The following is a 15,331-nucleotide window of genomic DNA, read 5'->3' on the forward strand; positions in this document are numbered from 1 at the left end:
GGGGGCGGCCGCTCTCGGAGGGCATCCCCGGCGGCGGCGGCGGCGGCGGGCCGGGAGCGGGTCTCGCTCCTCAGCACCTCCTTCGTGCTCAAAGGGGACGCGTCTCACAACCAGGCGATGGTGCACTGGACGGGCGAGAACAGCAGCGTGAGTGCAAAGGGCGGAGCGAGAGGGTCGGGGGGTTCCCCTTCTGGCCGCAACTTGTGCGGCGTTCGGCGCCCCTCCGGGCTCGCCGCTCCCGCTGCCCGGGGCTCCCGCGGGGCAGACGGGTGGCAAAGCGCATCCGCCGCTCGCGCACAACTTTGCAAAGTTGGCGAGCGCGCATCTCGCACGGGGCCGCTGCGCGGCGAGGCGAAGGAGTGCTCTGCCCCGGCCCCGGAGCGCTGTCCGGCGGCGTGACTCGGGCAAAGCGGAGGCGAGGGGTTGAGAGCCCCATGTTCGATTGCCGCGGCTCGGTCCCATCCTTCAGCCCCGCGCAGAGTTCCCCTCGCCGCCGCGCCGCGTTCAAGCGCCGGCGAGCAAAACGGTAATGGAGAAGAAATCCGTGGGGACTCTGCACCGCGCCGGGGGGCAGCGCTGAGGGCCGAGCAAGGCCGGGCGCTCCCGCGGGTCTCCGAGCGCCGGAGCGCCCCGAGGAGCTCCGCAGGCTCAGGCGCGGCTCGGGATCGCGCACCGAAAGCGGGGCTCGCTGCAGAGCGTCGGCAGCGGCAACTTTTCACGGTTGGAGCCGCGTGCCGTGCCTCGATGAGTTAGTTGCCGATTTTAGGCTGAAACTTTCACGTCGATTTGCTTTTGAATCGTTTTCAATGTCAGCTGTCATCGCTTCCTTATGTGCCGGCCCATAGCGGTTGTGCGCTCTCGCGAATGATCGCAGGGATTTGCGGCTTCTCATTTATCCATCACGGAAGCGTTATATCCTAACAGTATGCAGCACAGGGAAGCACGGCACCGCACCTTGCGCTGTTTGTGCAGTTTCACTGGCAGGAAAATACCGTTATGGAGACTCAAGACCAACTTTCTTCTTGGGAATTTGAGCTTTTCTGGAAAACTCCTGAGAGTTTTTTACTATAGTTCAGCTAAGATTGAACTTTGTGAGCTTAGCGTGAAGTTTGCTTAAACTCGGCTCGGTTTGGAGCACTTGCTCTGTAGTTGGTGCTGGTGTGCGAGTTGCCGTCCTCCCTGTAGGACATCGAGTCCTGTGTTTCTCCTGCCCGCCTGCCACCCTGGCTGCGTGGCTGATTGCGCGGTGCGGGTGCGGCAGTCCCTTAGCGCTCCTGAGGGAGCTCCTCGTGCTGCTGTGTGTCCGGGTCAGAGTCAGCACAGAGTCTGACGCTTTCAAAGGCAGTTTGCGAGCCGCTCAGGGAGGCACTGTGCGATGACGGCTGTTTCCTTCTCGCAGAACGGGTTGCGTATCGGCAGCATCGGCCGCTCCCATTCTGTGCTTCCTCCGTCTCTCCCTGCTGGCTGCTGCCGTCTCCTCTTTGTTGGAGCACTGCGGGCTTTAAGGATCATTGCCTTGAAGGATTCACTATTAAAAAGTTGGCATAAATTCATTTTTTGACATAAAAGGCAAGTAAGAGCTTTCATACAAAGTGCCTGGAACTGTGAAATGAATGTAGCAGGACCTCTCTGATCCACAGCTGTGACAGTGGTTTACTCACCTCTCTGCAAAGATTTAATAACAGATGCTGCAGTGGAGGCTTCTATTGCTACAGTGGTATTATTTCTTCCCAGGATGCTGCAGTTCACTCCCAATGCAGCCTGAAGTAGTCAGTTCAAAAGCAAAGATAAATGGCAAGTGTCAGAATGAATGAAAGTAGATGCAACTTCTTAGTTCTCTCTGTGTTTGCTTGTTTACTGTCTGCTTATTCAGTACTGCAGGGTGGTGCTCTCCATGGGTGCATGGAGGCATTCTCCATGGCATTTACACATTGAATACAAAACACTTCTCTGCAGTTACTTAAAAAGTGTGCTCTAACCTTACCTGCCACCAGGTGACTGCTGCCAAGTGAGACTGGCTTTGAAGAAGCATCCAGGTAATGAAAGCCTTTGCTGTCCCAACCCTGTTGGAGCAGCCTTTTTGCTGTGGACATTTTGAAGTATGGCTGTCAGCAGTTCTTTCTGCACTTTTTTTTGTCTTGCTAGCTTTGTTTTATTGCTCGCTTCCAGTAGAAGAACTGATTTTAAAAAAGGCTTCTGGGGAAAAGTGATTTGTAAAGAGTCTGTGGGATCTTTTCCCTTGGAAAGAAAGTGAAAGAAATGCATTGAGCTCGGTGGAAGCAGGATGTGTTTAAAGGGTTTGGAGAGAATTACGTTGTCTCTGTGTGCGTGGGGTGAAAATGTTTGAAAATAAACACCCAATCCAAAACGCACTAAGATTGTCTTGAACGTTTGCTTGCTTTTTTCACTTCGGTTGGGAGTTTGGAGGTAGGAATGCTAACATCCAGTGCTCCCTGGACCCGGCACCGTGCTGTCTCAGGCCCAGGGAAACTTTCCTTGCCTCAGAAGTCCGGGTTTGTGTTGTGAGTGCTGCTCTGCCCCAGCACCGCTGTGGACAGGAGTGTTGCTCGGAGTCGGGGTGGGGCCCTGTGAGCAATCCTGAAGTGTCACCGCGGACATTTGGCACCTCATAGGAGGTACTCAGCACTTTGTAAAGCGGGGAGCTACACTAGCTCCTTTAAGCTTTACAGCTACGGGGCTGAAAGTTTGACAGTGATGAGCTCCAGATGACTGTATATCCCTTTAAACACCTCACCTAATAAAATAAATGAAGAAGAAATTGTGCTCCGTGCTGGGGAAACAAATACCCATAAAAGCCAAGGGCAGCTTCCGAGGGACACTCACCTGCACGGCTGGTTCACTGAGAGCACCTCAGGGAAGTGTGTGTGTGTGGACTGAGGGCAGAAAACAAACTGACAGGGGCAGACACGCACGTGGAGCTCTTAAAAATGTATTTACGTCTTGTAAATTCTCCTGTGCCTCCGGTAGTGGAGCATGTGGTTTTTGGTTGTAAGGCATGGAAACTAAGGAAGCTGTAAATGAAGCTGTTCCTCTCTCCTGCTGCTTTTCTGCACAGGATTGTTGTGTGCTTTGTGGTCCTCCCGTAATGCCATCAGTTTTGTGAAGTAGGGAGGATGGTGGATTCGATGGCAGAATGCGTGGGTAAACAGATTGTAGGGTGAACTTGCATCACTGGGAGGATGACTGTGCTCCTCCTGCTTTTGTTAACAGGGAGCTGTGCTGGGAGGTATGGAAATTGCTTCCTGCCTTGTTCCCTCATTGCTTTTATTTTATATTTTGATAGTTAATTATTTGTGGATTCCATGCACACTAAACCTTTCCTTGGCCTTTCTTGGCAGTGGGATGCCACTAACTGCCACTCATGTCACAAGCTCTGCAGACCCGATCCTTGTAGCATCATGGATGTAGCTGCTTGCTGAATTCCTGCACTCAGTATTTTTGCTCTCTGTCTCCCACATCCACAGAAGTTGGTTGTGCACTGCTTTCAAGTGGGACTCATTTCTTCTCCAGTCTTAAAATATCATGAACAGAAGCTGTGGCAGCTCGGTGTTGCGGCACAGCAATTGCTCTGGGCAGGGCTGGTGGCTGAAGTTGTGGAACTGGTAAATAACATGGAGTGGTGTGTCCGCAGGTACAAGAAGTGTGTGTCCAGAGCAGCCTCTTACTGTGCTCAGCTGATATGGATGTCCCCAGCTTTGCTGTACTATCCATACACTACCTATTGACTGAAGGAAACAATTACTTTTGATAGATAACACTTTAAAACCCCCTTTTTTCTTTAGGAAGCCTTACAGTCATACAGTCGTCCCAGAAGCTTTTTTTTTTTTTTTTTTTTTTTCCTTTTGTGCTAGGTAAACAACTTTTTTTCCAAAACTGTATTCTTTTTGACCCTCCTGGATAATTCCCATTGTGCATTAATACTAGCTGATTTTAAAAAACATCAAAGCCAAAACAGAGCTGCAGCAAGAATGAGGCTTGTATTCACAGTTGATTTTGATTCCTTGGATGCTTGTCATGCTGTGTGCAGACTGCTAAAGTGTTGCAAACAGGACTTCGGCCAGCTAGTTCCAAGTCTGCAGCTTTGTGGTGCCACTATTTCCTTTTTTTGTTTGGTGTCACAGTATTAACCCCCATGCAGGCTCTTATTTGCCCCATGCTGGCACTTATTTGTCCCATACATTGATGTCACGATCCCTCATAAATGTGTGATTCTTTGTTGTGGGAAATAAACATAAAAGCACACACAATCTTTCTAAGGCTTAATATTTAGCAGTAGCTTATCAGAAAGGAAGATTCGTACATCTGCAGCAATTACTGCACTCAACCTTCAGCTGATCCAGACTTTCTGATGTACAGATACTTTGTTTAATTAAGAACAGATTTCCTTTGTAATACAGTTTCGCAGTACACGATTTGTAGAGTTAGTGATCACTAAATGTAGTCTTCTGGCAGATATTTTATTTAGTTGTTTTTCTGTTTTGTTCAGTTGGCAGTAAATTGTGCTGAGGGGATCTATAGAAACATTGACTTCAATATCAGTGTGGCGCTATCTGTGATGGTGAATGTAATTATCATTCCAAGCTGGGTGAAAGCCCATCTGTGGTGAGGTTTTGGTGCTGTTTCTCAAGGGTAGCCAGGGTTGTTTTTATGAAACTCAAAGGAGCATGAGATCAGAAATACTAAAAAATGGCAGATGTATCATAGAATCATAGATTCTATCATGAAGTGAAAGGTTAATTTCCCACAGCAAGGATCTTGAACATGATAGTGTGATAGAAAACAAGCAGAAACCAAACCCAGTAACCATATTTGAATGGAATCCCACGCTGAAAGTAGACTGATGTTAAGCTCACTAAAGAAACTGAAGAGTTTGGCATCATCTTGGGTTTTTTTTTGGATGCGTGTGCATGTGTGGATTTTTTTTTTTAATTGCAGTATGAGTATTATGATATCATTTATTTGCTTCTGCTAGCCTCTGTTTACCCTCACTCCCAGCCCTCCAGCATCCTGCCTATACTGCTGCCTGCTGAGCTCTCCAACATTTCTGCAAAGTCCACCTACTAAAAAGTGGGAGCACTACTTGTCCCCTGCTTAGGCATTTAAAACTGATACATAATTTAATTAGTAAGTATGTGTTTTAAACATACCTTAATGTCCTCCTGTAAGTGTACCCCTGCATGTCACCCCTCTGTGTCATACCTGGGTTTACAGGTTTGACTGGTGCTGCCTGCTTTGCACTAGAACAGGCTACCTGCAGCCTTAGAGTGAGCAGGTGCTGCTGTGCTGGTGCTGGGAGGTGCTCAGAGAGAGCCAATGTAGCACAGGAGTTTGAATCTAGGAAGGTAATTCAGCAGTAAATGCTACAGGCACAAGATTGAAATCACCTGTCTGATGCTGGTGATGTATTACAAGTGCACGATGAACCAAATCTGACTTAATTGCAATCATTAAACCTGTGTTTAGGCTTTTGATAGCGGGATCACATATCACAGAGGGAATTACATACTGCAGGTATGTACAGATTTATGAATTAACAGCATGAAATTGCTCAGACTTTGGAAGTGTTTTTCTCCGAGCCCTTAATGTGCCTCAATGAAATATTTTGCGGTTGTGTCAGTTAAGACCAAAGGACGTTAGCATGAGGTGAAATGATCTGCAGTGCGATGCAACTGGGATCCCTCCTCTTTCTGGAAGCAGAAATTCATTTAAGCAAAAGCTTGAAGTATAGGTTGGTGTTAGTCTGCATTGTATGGCAGCCTGCCGTAGCTCATGATGAAACTCGATGACCTGCAGCATTTCTTTGGCATTTTTATTCCCATAGTCTCACATTCTTTACCAAACATTCCTATTCCCAACTCTTATCCCTAGCAATACTAATTTTAAACCCTAACAAATCACCAATGACAAAAACACTTGAAAGTAGAAATGGATGGGATCCTTTCTCTTACATAGCCTCAGCCTTCACCTATAAGCTTGGGCTTGTGTAGCGGGAAGCAGGCAGAGCTGGTCCTTGGACTGCTCTCTCCAGTGGTAATCTTAATGTCCATGCTTGAGAAAGCTGGGATGAGTTGTCTTCTGAGAACATGGGTCCCTTCTTATTTTAGAGGGGCCTGGATGACTAACACTGAATTTAAAATTATCCCTAACCCAGGTATCTGAGGTTTATTGCTCCTGCATTCCCTTCCCTACAGACTGAGTTATGGACTAAAGCTGTGTGGAAAAACCTCTGTGTGAAAATACAGCCACAGCTCTAAGGTTTTTATAATTGCTGTTCTACCTACACATATCCTTGACAAACAGAATTGTCTGCTTAGAGGGTGTTCGTTGACAGAGATTACACAAAGGTCTAAGTTTTAGGCTGAGTGCTGCTCCAACAGCTGATTAAGTCTTTTTTTTTTTTTTTCCCCTAATGACTTGTAATATTCATACATAAATGCATTTTAAAAAATGCTTCTACGCATTGCAAAATGCTTAGTGTTGTAGGTGTGTGGTTGCACATCTGCTAGGCTTGGGTAAGTGGAGAAGTGCCACATTTATGGATCCTATTGGATTTTGTCAGCCCTGGCTGAGGCTGTTGCAGTAAGAGAGATGCTCTGGCACTGCCCTTACAGGGCTGAGCCCCATTGGTGCTGCTGTGAGCTCCAAAGCAGCACTGTGAGGTTTGTGGGAAGCATCAGGGCAGGGTAAGGTGTGCACAGCACAGAGGTACAGCACAGGTTCCGAATGAAAGGATTTGGGGTTAAATTGAACCTAAATGGGATTATTGAGCAACTTCCCCAGTTGCTTCACGAGTTTCCACTAAACTACCATTTGCAGTACGCAGCTTATTTTGTGCCTCAGTTTCCTTCCTGCGATGTGAAGATAACGATGATTCTTCATTGCTGAGGGCTGCTTGTGTTCTCAATGAGATGGGCACTTTGATTTTAAAGTAATGATTACCGCTTGAACACCTAAAAGAGGCAAGACTACAGGAGATCAAGAGATCACATCTGTGGTTTCTTTCTTCCTTTGGCTGTTTGGTGGTACAGCCCAGAAGTTGGAGAAAAAAAGGCTCTCCTGGGTCATGCTTGTGCTGATGTTTGTTTTGTTCAAGGCAGCTTTTAATGTGTAGTCCAGTTTAATTTAAACGCCTGGCCTCTGGCACTTCAGTTGTCAGACCAGTGAATAGACTTAAGAATATGTGGCTAAAAACATTTTCAGTGAAATTTAACCTGTATTTAAGTTGTTCCCTGCCCCCTGCCTCATTTACCCGTTTACTTAAATAACTGTGCTTCTTTCTCACTGTGTGTACCTTGCCTGCTTTTGTAGACTAGTTATTATTTCTCTGAATAACTTCTATTTTAGCCTTTTGCATTTTCTTTCTTCCTAACTCATTTTTGCTAGCACTTTAATTGCCCTGTCTGGGTAGGACAGTGCCTACATTGAGCACTATTTGCCTACAGTGTATTTGATGGACACATTTTTAGAAATTTATGGGCATGTAGATTATTGTTCACTTCTGATTTTTCTCTAGTGCTCATAATAATCTGTGTTTTCAAAAAAGAACAGTAAGTAGATAGAATTTTTTTTAAATTTCAAAATGATAAGTCATAAAACCATGTAAACAATCTGGTCCCTAGCAGAACTCTGTTTTTGTGGATTCTGAGCAGCGGCACTGTAATTCGTTTGTTCTAGTTCATGAGGTAGATGTAATTAATATTTCATCTTTCCCTACTCACTTCATGACATTTGACTCTTCCCTATGCCTGGTGGGGATTAAAACTGTGTGAAGTGTGGAGGGAGGTGTGGTGGCAGTGCATTTCCAAACCCCAACTGCTGGGATGTGTCCTTATTCCTGCTGAGCGGTAGCCCCGTGTGTACTGGCCAGTGCTTAGCAGATGGCAAGCTGCAGTCTGTGAAAACACATTTGTTATTACTGCTGCTGTCTCCTCTCTGCTCCCCAGAGTGTGAGTGCCACAGGGCAGGAGCAGCCTTCCCCCTGCACGTGAACCAGCAGGCTGTGGTGCACCGTGGCACTGCTCTGAGTTGGCAGCGTTTGGGTGCTTGTGTAATAGCAATAGATGATGATGACGATGGCTGAGAACTGAGCTGTTCCACCTGCAAATTCTAGCAGTGCCTAGCCTGGCTTCCTAACTGAGCCACAGCAAAGTTGCTTTTCTTAGATATTGAAGAACAAACTGTGTGTGGTTAATGTATTTCTATGCTGCCACAGCATGACAGATGCCCACAAGGCTGGAGCTGGGGGTTGGAGGGGTGTGTTGGAGTTGCTCCTGGAGCTTTGGGCACTGTTTCACAGTGTTAAATGTGACTGAATCTGAAGAAATAGTTGTTATTTCATTGAAAACACAGTTGTATCAAGGGATGGTAGGTAGCCATAAAATCCTCCTGGGTCTAAGTTCAATAAGATATTTTCCCCGTGTATACTAGCAGAAAATACCTTGTTACTTGCTTTTTTTTTTTTTTTGTTCAGAGGATTGAAGCTGCCTGTGAGTCTCAGGCATCTAAATCTGCAGCACTACTCGTTAAATCTTGCCATGTACAGAAAATAGGATATTTTTTTCTTGGTTCTTCCTCTTATGCTCTTAGGTGCTTGTGGAGCGTTCAGCGTAAGTAGGCATTACCGTTAGCACAAGCAGAGATAAGAAAACAGCCCTGAACTCTTGAACCCCTTTCATACGTTCAATTCAAGAACCTGTGAGCCAAATGTTTCAGGGATCTATAGGGACAAACACCAGGGAATGTCCAGGGGCCTGGCTCTGACGCTGGAGACCTGTGGCCACGCTCAATTGGACACAACAGAGCTGGTAATGCTCTTTTGCCCGTGTCGCCTCCACCTGCACTGATCTCTGCAGTGCAAATCAGAAGTGAATGCTTGGGTTCCTGTGCAGATGGGAGTGTATGTGAATGTACTGCAAGGCTCCAATTTCAGTTTATCTTAACTAAACCCCTTTGTCCCAGTCCACAGCAGGTTGGTGCTAACCTACTTCAGTATCTAAGTTCCCAGCTGGTCTTCGGAGCAGTCCATCTCTGAGCACTTTATAGGGCACTGTTGAGGCTGGTAGGGTTAAAATAAGATTTGACTGCTACACCTTGGTTTGCAGATAGACTACATGAATTCCTTCTGGCCTCTCTCATTTTAGCCTTGTAAAACACACAAGTTTAATAGATAAGTGTAGGACTTTGGAGTCTTGGCTATTGTAGCATTTAATGTGGTTAGAGCATAGGAACAAGCAGACATACGAAGAAAACCTTTCCTCCTCCAGACCCAGATGTCATCCCACAGGCACTAGGATTTCATTAGAGCTGAAGCTTTTGATTTAGAGGGAAATTTCTTATTTCGTTAATTTGTTTGTCCTTTAATCAATGGTTTCCCATGTTTCCCTGCCTGCTTTCCAACCACATAATGGCAAGCATATTGAGGTCTCAGCTGTTTGGAGAGAGATCTTAAAACGTGTTCCTTGCCCTGAATGGGATGTAAAAAATGAACAATGAATGGAGGCTATGCAAAACATCTATGTTGGGTATGCAGTGGTTTGGAGTAGGAGCTGTGTCCTGAGCACAGCTGACGGAGCACAGAGGAGTAACACTGAGCTCCCTGGCTGTTCTTGGCTCTGTTGGTGCTGGAGGAAGAGAATTGGGAAGACATTACTGCTGCTGATCCTAAGCTTTTCTTTCCTCTTGGATGAAGGAGGCCAATGTTGGCAGGGCCAGCTGAGACTCCTTCCTGTCCTTCATGAGGTTTTCCAGCCTTGTAGGAAAAAAAAACATACAGAATCCAGTTATTTTTAACTCTCTTGTATGTGCCAGCCACTGAGGTGCTGCTGAACACATGCAGGAGAGAGGAGGATGCATAGATGGAGCAAAAGTGCCCATATTTTTGGTGCAAGCAGCCCACTGTCAATGCTTAAAATTTCTCTTGGGGCTCAGCTATTATTATTAAACTTTAAAGCAACTGTAAAGAAGAGTAGCAGGAAAGTTTGTTGTGCATCAGATGTACAGCATTTTTGTAGCTCTGTGAAGCCCGATTTGTGATTCACTGGCTAAACTATTGGCTCTTGCTAAGGAAGATGTAGAAGGAATGCATTCCCCCACACCTTGCCTGAATTGAGAACCTCTGCTTAAAAATGGCAAGATGTAGCTCCGTGAACACGTTTTCAGTTCCTAATGAAATACATACGTTCTTCTTCATACAGCATCTCTCAGGGGCTACTGTGCAGAGCACTGAGGGCTACTAATAAGGTCTTCTTTTCCTTCCTTCCTTCTCAACTGCTGTGGAACAGATGTATTTTTATGAAGTTGGATACATTTGGAGATTTTTGAGCCTTTTTTTAAATGTCATTGATCCTGAAGAGCTCTAAGAGACAGCATTTTTCAAATCCATTGTATAAGCATCTTGTGCTCTTTGTTCTGTTTATTTAAAAAGTCTTGGGGGGAAAGCAGAGAAGACTTGGCCAGCCATGAAAGATTGATACCAGGCTACTGTATATAATCAGTGTGAGAGCTAGGTTGTAGCTGCTAAATTATCAATACACAGTCAGTTTTAGCTTAGTTTAGCTGACTTCACAAACACCTCTTCTTAAACTGGTACAAAGTGGCAAACTTAAGACCTGGATGAAAGATAAGCATCTTCATCTGCTCATGGGTTTGTTTTGGTTAGTCTGTGAGCATAGGAATGTTTGGGCTGATCTGTGTGTGCTGTTGAGGCAATGAATGCCTAACGAATGCTAGAGCTGCATGAGAGGAAGTTTGAATCAATGCATATATTATTGTGGAGGATTTCATCTCAGCTCTAACATTTGTGACTGCAAAGCGACTGTTCCTGAAGATGGGAAAATAGGGTTACGGAAGGAAATAATCTTTATCTTGTTTGCAGAAACTGCCAACAAGGCTTTCTGAGGCATTGCTGTGCTCTGTGGAGGGCTTGGAGGCTCCCTCAGGGAGCAGGACTTAGCCCGGCGTGGTGTTTCACAGGGGTCGGCAGCTCAGAAGTCAAGCCCAGTGAGATGAGAGCACTGAAATTCCCATCTAGGCATAGACTGTGTGCCAGGAAATAATATAAAGGGTTCATAGTCTTTGACTTACAGGCTGTTGTGTGCAGAGGGTTTGCACAAAATATGCAAGCTTTTCATATTTTGCCATGACTAAATAGAGTTGTATTTATTAACTGAACCTGAATGTTACAATCACTGTCACTCAGCGAGAAACTCTGCTCCCTTTAGGCAAATTCTCTGTCTGTCTTTTGTTTCCCTTACTTTTCCATCTGCTTTTTGTATGGTTCTCATCCCTCCTCTCTCCTTTCCTTTTTGTGTCTGAGTCCCCTTTGTTATTCTCCCTTCATTTCTTCTTCATATTAAATCACCTTTCTCACCCCTGAGGCTTAAATAGCATCATCTTCCCCGTTCCATCTAGAAAGAAAGATCTTGGGACGTGGTTGGTAATGACCTGACATGTCAGCACTTCGAGAGATGCCATTCCAGGAAGTATAGATGTTCACACTGGGTCACATACTGTCTGCGAGCTTGGACAAAGAGGCATTACTGAAGGAAATCTTTTCTTCATGACAGTATCTGTATCTCTGGAGGATGGCAATAACAGATGTTTAAAAAAGAAACCCCCGCAGGTCTAACTTGAACCTGGCCCTGGAGCAACGTATTTCCCCTCCTGCCCTGAGCCTAGAGCTGCAAAGTGATCTCTTTAACTCATCTAGGGGTAGGCTGGGGACACGAAGGGAAATACGCTGCTGCTGTGTCAGGCTTCTGCTGAGTTTAAATGATCATAATTAGAAATGAAAGGCTCACAATCCCATTTGCAGTCATCCAGTTCTATAATCTGCACATACCATCTAATAAGAATATGTATATTACCCATCACTGGAATTACTTTGCTGCTCATCCAAGCTTAATTGAAAAATAATCGTAATCTATTCAGTGTTACATTTAGTGCTTAAATGAGGTAGTGTGAGAAAAAACGACTTCTGAAATGTGGATTGTCGTGGATTTCATAGTTTGGGCTTAGTTCTGATATTAGTGCTCATCATTCTGATCCTTGGGTGATGTCACTCTGATGTGTGGCTTTGCAAGTACACCTCATTATTACTTCTTGCAGCGTACAGGAAGTGAATTCTTTCTCCTTTAAATGGAATATTTACAAGCTGTTACTTATTGCAGGAATTTAAATGAATGAAGTTTCTTTCAAAAACAAATGCAAGCCGAGGAAAGCAAAGACAGCAACTGAGTGCGAAGGTGTCATAAGATGGAAGCTGTGCAGCTCATGTGTGTAAGTTCTGCTGCTTAAGCTGAGCTGGGAGTGAAAGGCAAGGAGTGCTGGAAACTCAGTGCTGGCATAGCCCATTGCTGGCATAGCCCATTGCCATGAGGCAGGTGCACTTGCTGTACAGTCACTATAGTTCATGGACAGAGTGTGTTTGTCTAACATGCAAGTGATACTGTCCTATGGGAATGGTTTGTAAGAAGAGCATGAGGATGCCTGTGAGAGGCCAGGCCCATGGAGTTCTGGGGAGAGCCTCAAAATCAGCTGGCTGCATTGTGACTCTTCACCAGACAGCTTTTTTAGCAGACAGTACTCCGTTGCCTGGGGATGACTGTGGAGCTTTTTGGGTGCAAGAAATACACCTCATTTATACACATGGAAGATGGGCTTACATAGTTCATTGTAGAACTTGGCCAAAACTGCTAGTACTGAATTTCTGTTAACCACGATCCTTCCCCCAGATCTGAATGAGCTCAGATTTGGGGGTTTGATTTCTGAATAACTTAAATTTTGTGTTTTGTAGTTACACTGTAGAATTTCAAAACCATTTTTTACTACATTGACTTAAATAATATTTAAATTCTAGCAAATTATATAAGATGACAAATATATCTTTCATCTCATAATTGACACGGTATTTATTTTCTACTGTAAGTTTCTCACCAGTTTGGGAAATTTAAGGGATGCTATTTCACTTATGTGTTGTTTCTGGAAAGAAAACAAGCACAGCAAAAGTAGTTTTTAGGTGCCTTTTAATTTTTCTAGATATTATTGAAACATCTTTTTTGGAGTGTTACATGATAGTACTGCTGTATGAAAAGAAGTACTAAATATACTGAACTTTTTCTTCAGTTATTTAGAGTGGAATTAATATTCATTGAATGGACAACCTCATCTGAGCCAGGATTAACTTCATCTTGAAGCTGTTATTCTCTTGCTACTTAAGCAGTACAATATATGTTCTTATCAACAATTGAGTCTCATTTTTAATTTATGAAAGTTTACCTGAGAGCATTCACGTCTCACCCTTTCCAAGTTTGAGAAATTGCCTTTAATGTCTTAGTGCTTGACTTTGAACAGCTAATCTTCTTCTGTGCTGTGTAAGAAAGTTGTTTTGATATGTACAAGATTTGCTGCTTGTTTGTTCCAAGTCTGCGCAGCATAATCAACCTAAGCTTTTTTTCAGTAAAAGAATCAGTGATTTTGTTAAAACAGAAATCAATCCTTTTCTCTTAAGTTACTTTGAAGCCAGTTATTAAAAAGTCATGATCCTGCTTCTTAGATTTTAAGAAGCCTGAAGGTAAATTCTGAAAGTTTTCTTGCTCACTTTCGTTCACAAATATTTCATGATTTGTGCTCTCGTTAAATTTTTAATGTTGGACTGGAGGATATCAGTACAAGCAGTTAATTGTAGTGGACTGTCTGTAGGCTCCATGAGAACCCATGCTGTGATTAGATTTCTAAGCTAGTGTGTGGTGCACAGTTTTATTGACTTAAGTTTCACACATTATTGAAGGATTCTTAGTTTTCATTTGTCCCACAGTTAATTAAGTCTTCAAACCAATGGGAAACAAGAGGGGCAGAAACCTACAACATGGCCTCAAGAATTGTATATTAAATGTTGAATTCCACACTGTTCTTTCTTATTGTTTTTCTTCTCTTTCATTTTTCCTTAAACATTTATATGCTATTGAATTCATCTAGAAAAAGCAAGCTTGTTCTTCAGGTAGAGGTTTGTTTGTTGTTTTTTCTTCTCACTCTCTCTTGCTCCTCTGCCTACTTTCTATAGAATGTTTAATTTAATCTTTCTAGCTGTTGCATTGGTTTGCCTGGCCTCACTAGAATCAGTAGGAAGGCATATCAGTGGAATTAAACTAATATAACTAATATAACTATATGGTCAACTTACCATCAGTGCAGCTAGAGAGAAACCAGCTGGCATGAATGACTTGATCTTTGCATCAATCTCCCTGCACAGGCAATCAGTTTAACAGGGAGAAGTGAGAATGGAGGCCTCACCACTACCCTGTTGTGGAAGGTTCCCTATGTTACAGTGTCATCCTTCAGAATTTGCTGATGCTCTCTGTCATCACTTAGTTATGGGAGCAATGGTACTTGGTGCTTTTAAAATCTAACCATACAATATTCCTGAATCCAGAGCCTGTAAAAAGCAACAGCAGGCTTCACTGTTTTGTCAGTCACCATTCTAGTCACCATACTAATTAAGAGGCATTTAAGCCACAAAGGTATTGGAAGGTATCTGTCATAGCTAACAGCGTGAGATTTGTCTTGTTGACAAAGGAGGACCGATCTTACTCATAATTTTTTAGTATACCCAGCTGTGTTGTGTAGTTTTTGTACCTCATGCATACTAATAATTATGAGGAATGGCATACTGTTTCAGTAGGAATCACTGTTATGTTCAGCATGGGGATAAATTGTGTTTTCACTCTTCTCCATCACTTTTTTGGTGAAAGAACAAAAGTGCAGACAAGCAGATCTGTTCTTTAATGAAAATTTTCAGATCACTGTGCTATATGACTTAGGTAATGGCCTAAATAGTCAAGTTAAAGAGAAGATAATTGGAAGGCTAATTTGGATTCACCCTTCCATACTACTGTTTAAAGATGCCAAACGCTGAGTTCCGTTAGTGCTTCATTTAGTTTGGTTGTTGCAATGACCTAACTCCTCCTGAGTCAGGCTGCTCTCATCTCAGTATAATATAGAATTTTTGTGTTGCTGGATTGGAGCATGTCAAACCTTTGGCTTTTCTGGTACCATAAGATTTAGAAGCAGATAAGCTTACATAGTGGCTTACATGAGGGAACAGACTATCTCTGCGTTGGTCCCTGAGGTGTCATCGATTCTATTTGCATTACATGGTCAAATATTTATATGTGGTATCATCGAGGCTAACAAAAGGTTGTCATAGGGCAGTGATTATGTCACAAATTGTGACATTTCCTCATTGATGGGAAGGATAATGCCAGCATGCCATGGTGCAAATGTCATCACTTTGTGATGTGACAAGTTGTCCCTA

At 43.9% G+C, this 15,331-nt stretch overlaps 1 protein-coding gene across 3 annotated transcripts in view; it reads left to right on the forward strand.

The window, feature by feature from the left end:
• The first annotated feature begins 94 nt into the window (after positions 1–94).
• Positions 95–15,331, forward strand: part of SORCS2 (sortilin related VPS10 domain containing receptor 2) — a 522,402-nt gene continuing 507,165 nt past the window's right edge. For all 3 annotated transcript variants that reach the window (XM_042871372.1, XM_042871371.1, XM_042871373.1), the window contains exon 1: positions 95–147. In XM_042871372.1, the coding sequence (XP_042727306.1) occupies positions 118–147 (30 nt within the window). In that variant the 5' untranslated portion in view covers positions 95–117. The remainder of the gene's footprint in view (positions 148–15,331) is intronic.

The sequence above is a fragment of the Lagopus leucura genome, unplaced genomic scaffold (genome assembly GCF_019238085.1).
Source record: "Lagopus leucura isolate 7727_CA_CO unplaced genomic scaffold, USGS_WTPT01 Super-Scaffold_100004, whole genome shotgun sequence".
Classification (NCBI taxonomy): Eukaryota; Metazoa; Chordata; class Aves; order Galliformes; family Phasianidae; genus Lagopus; species Lagopus leucura.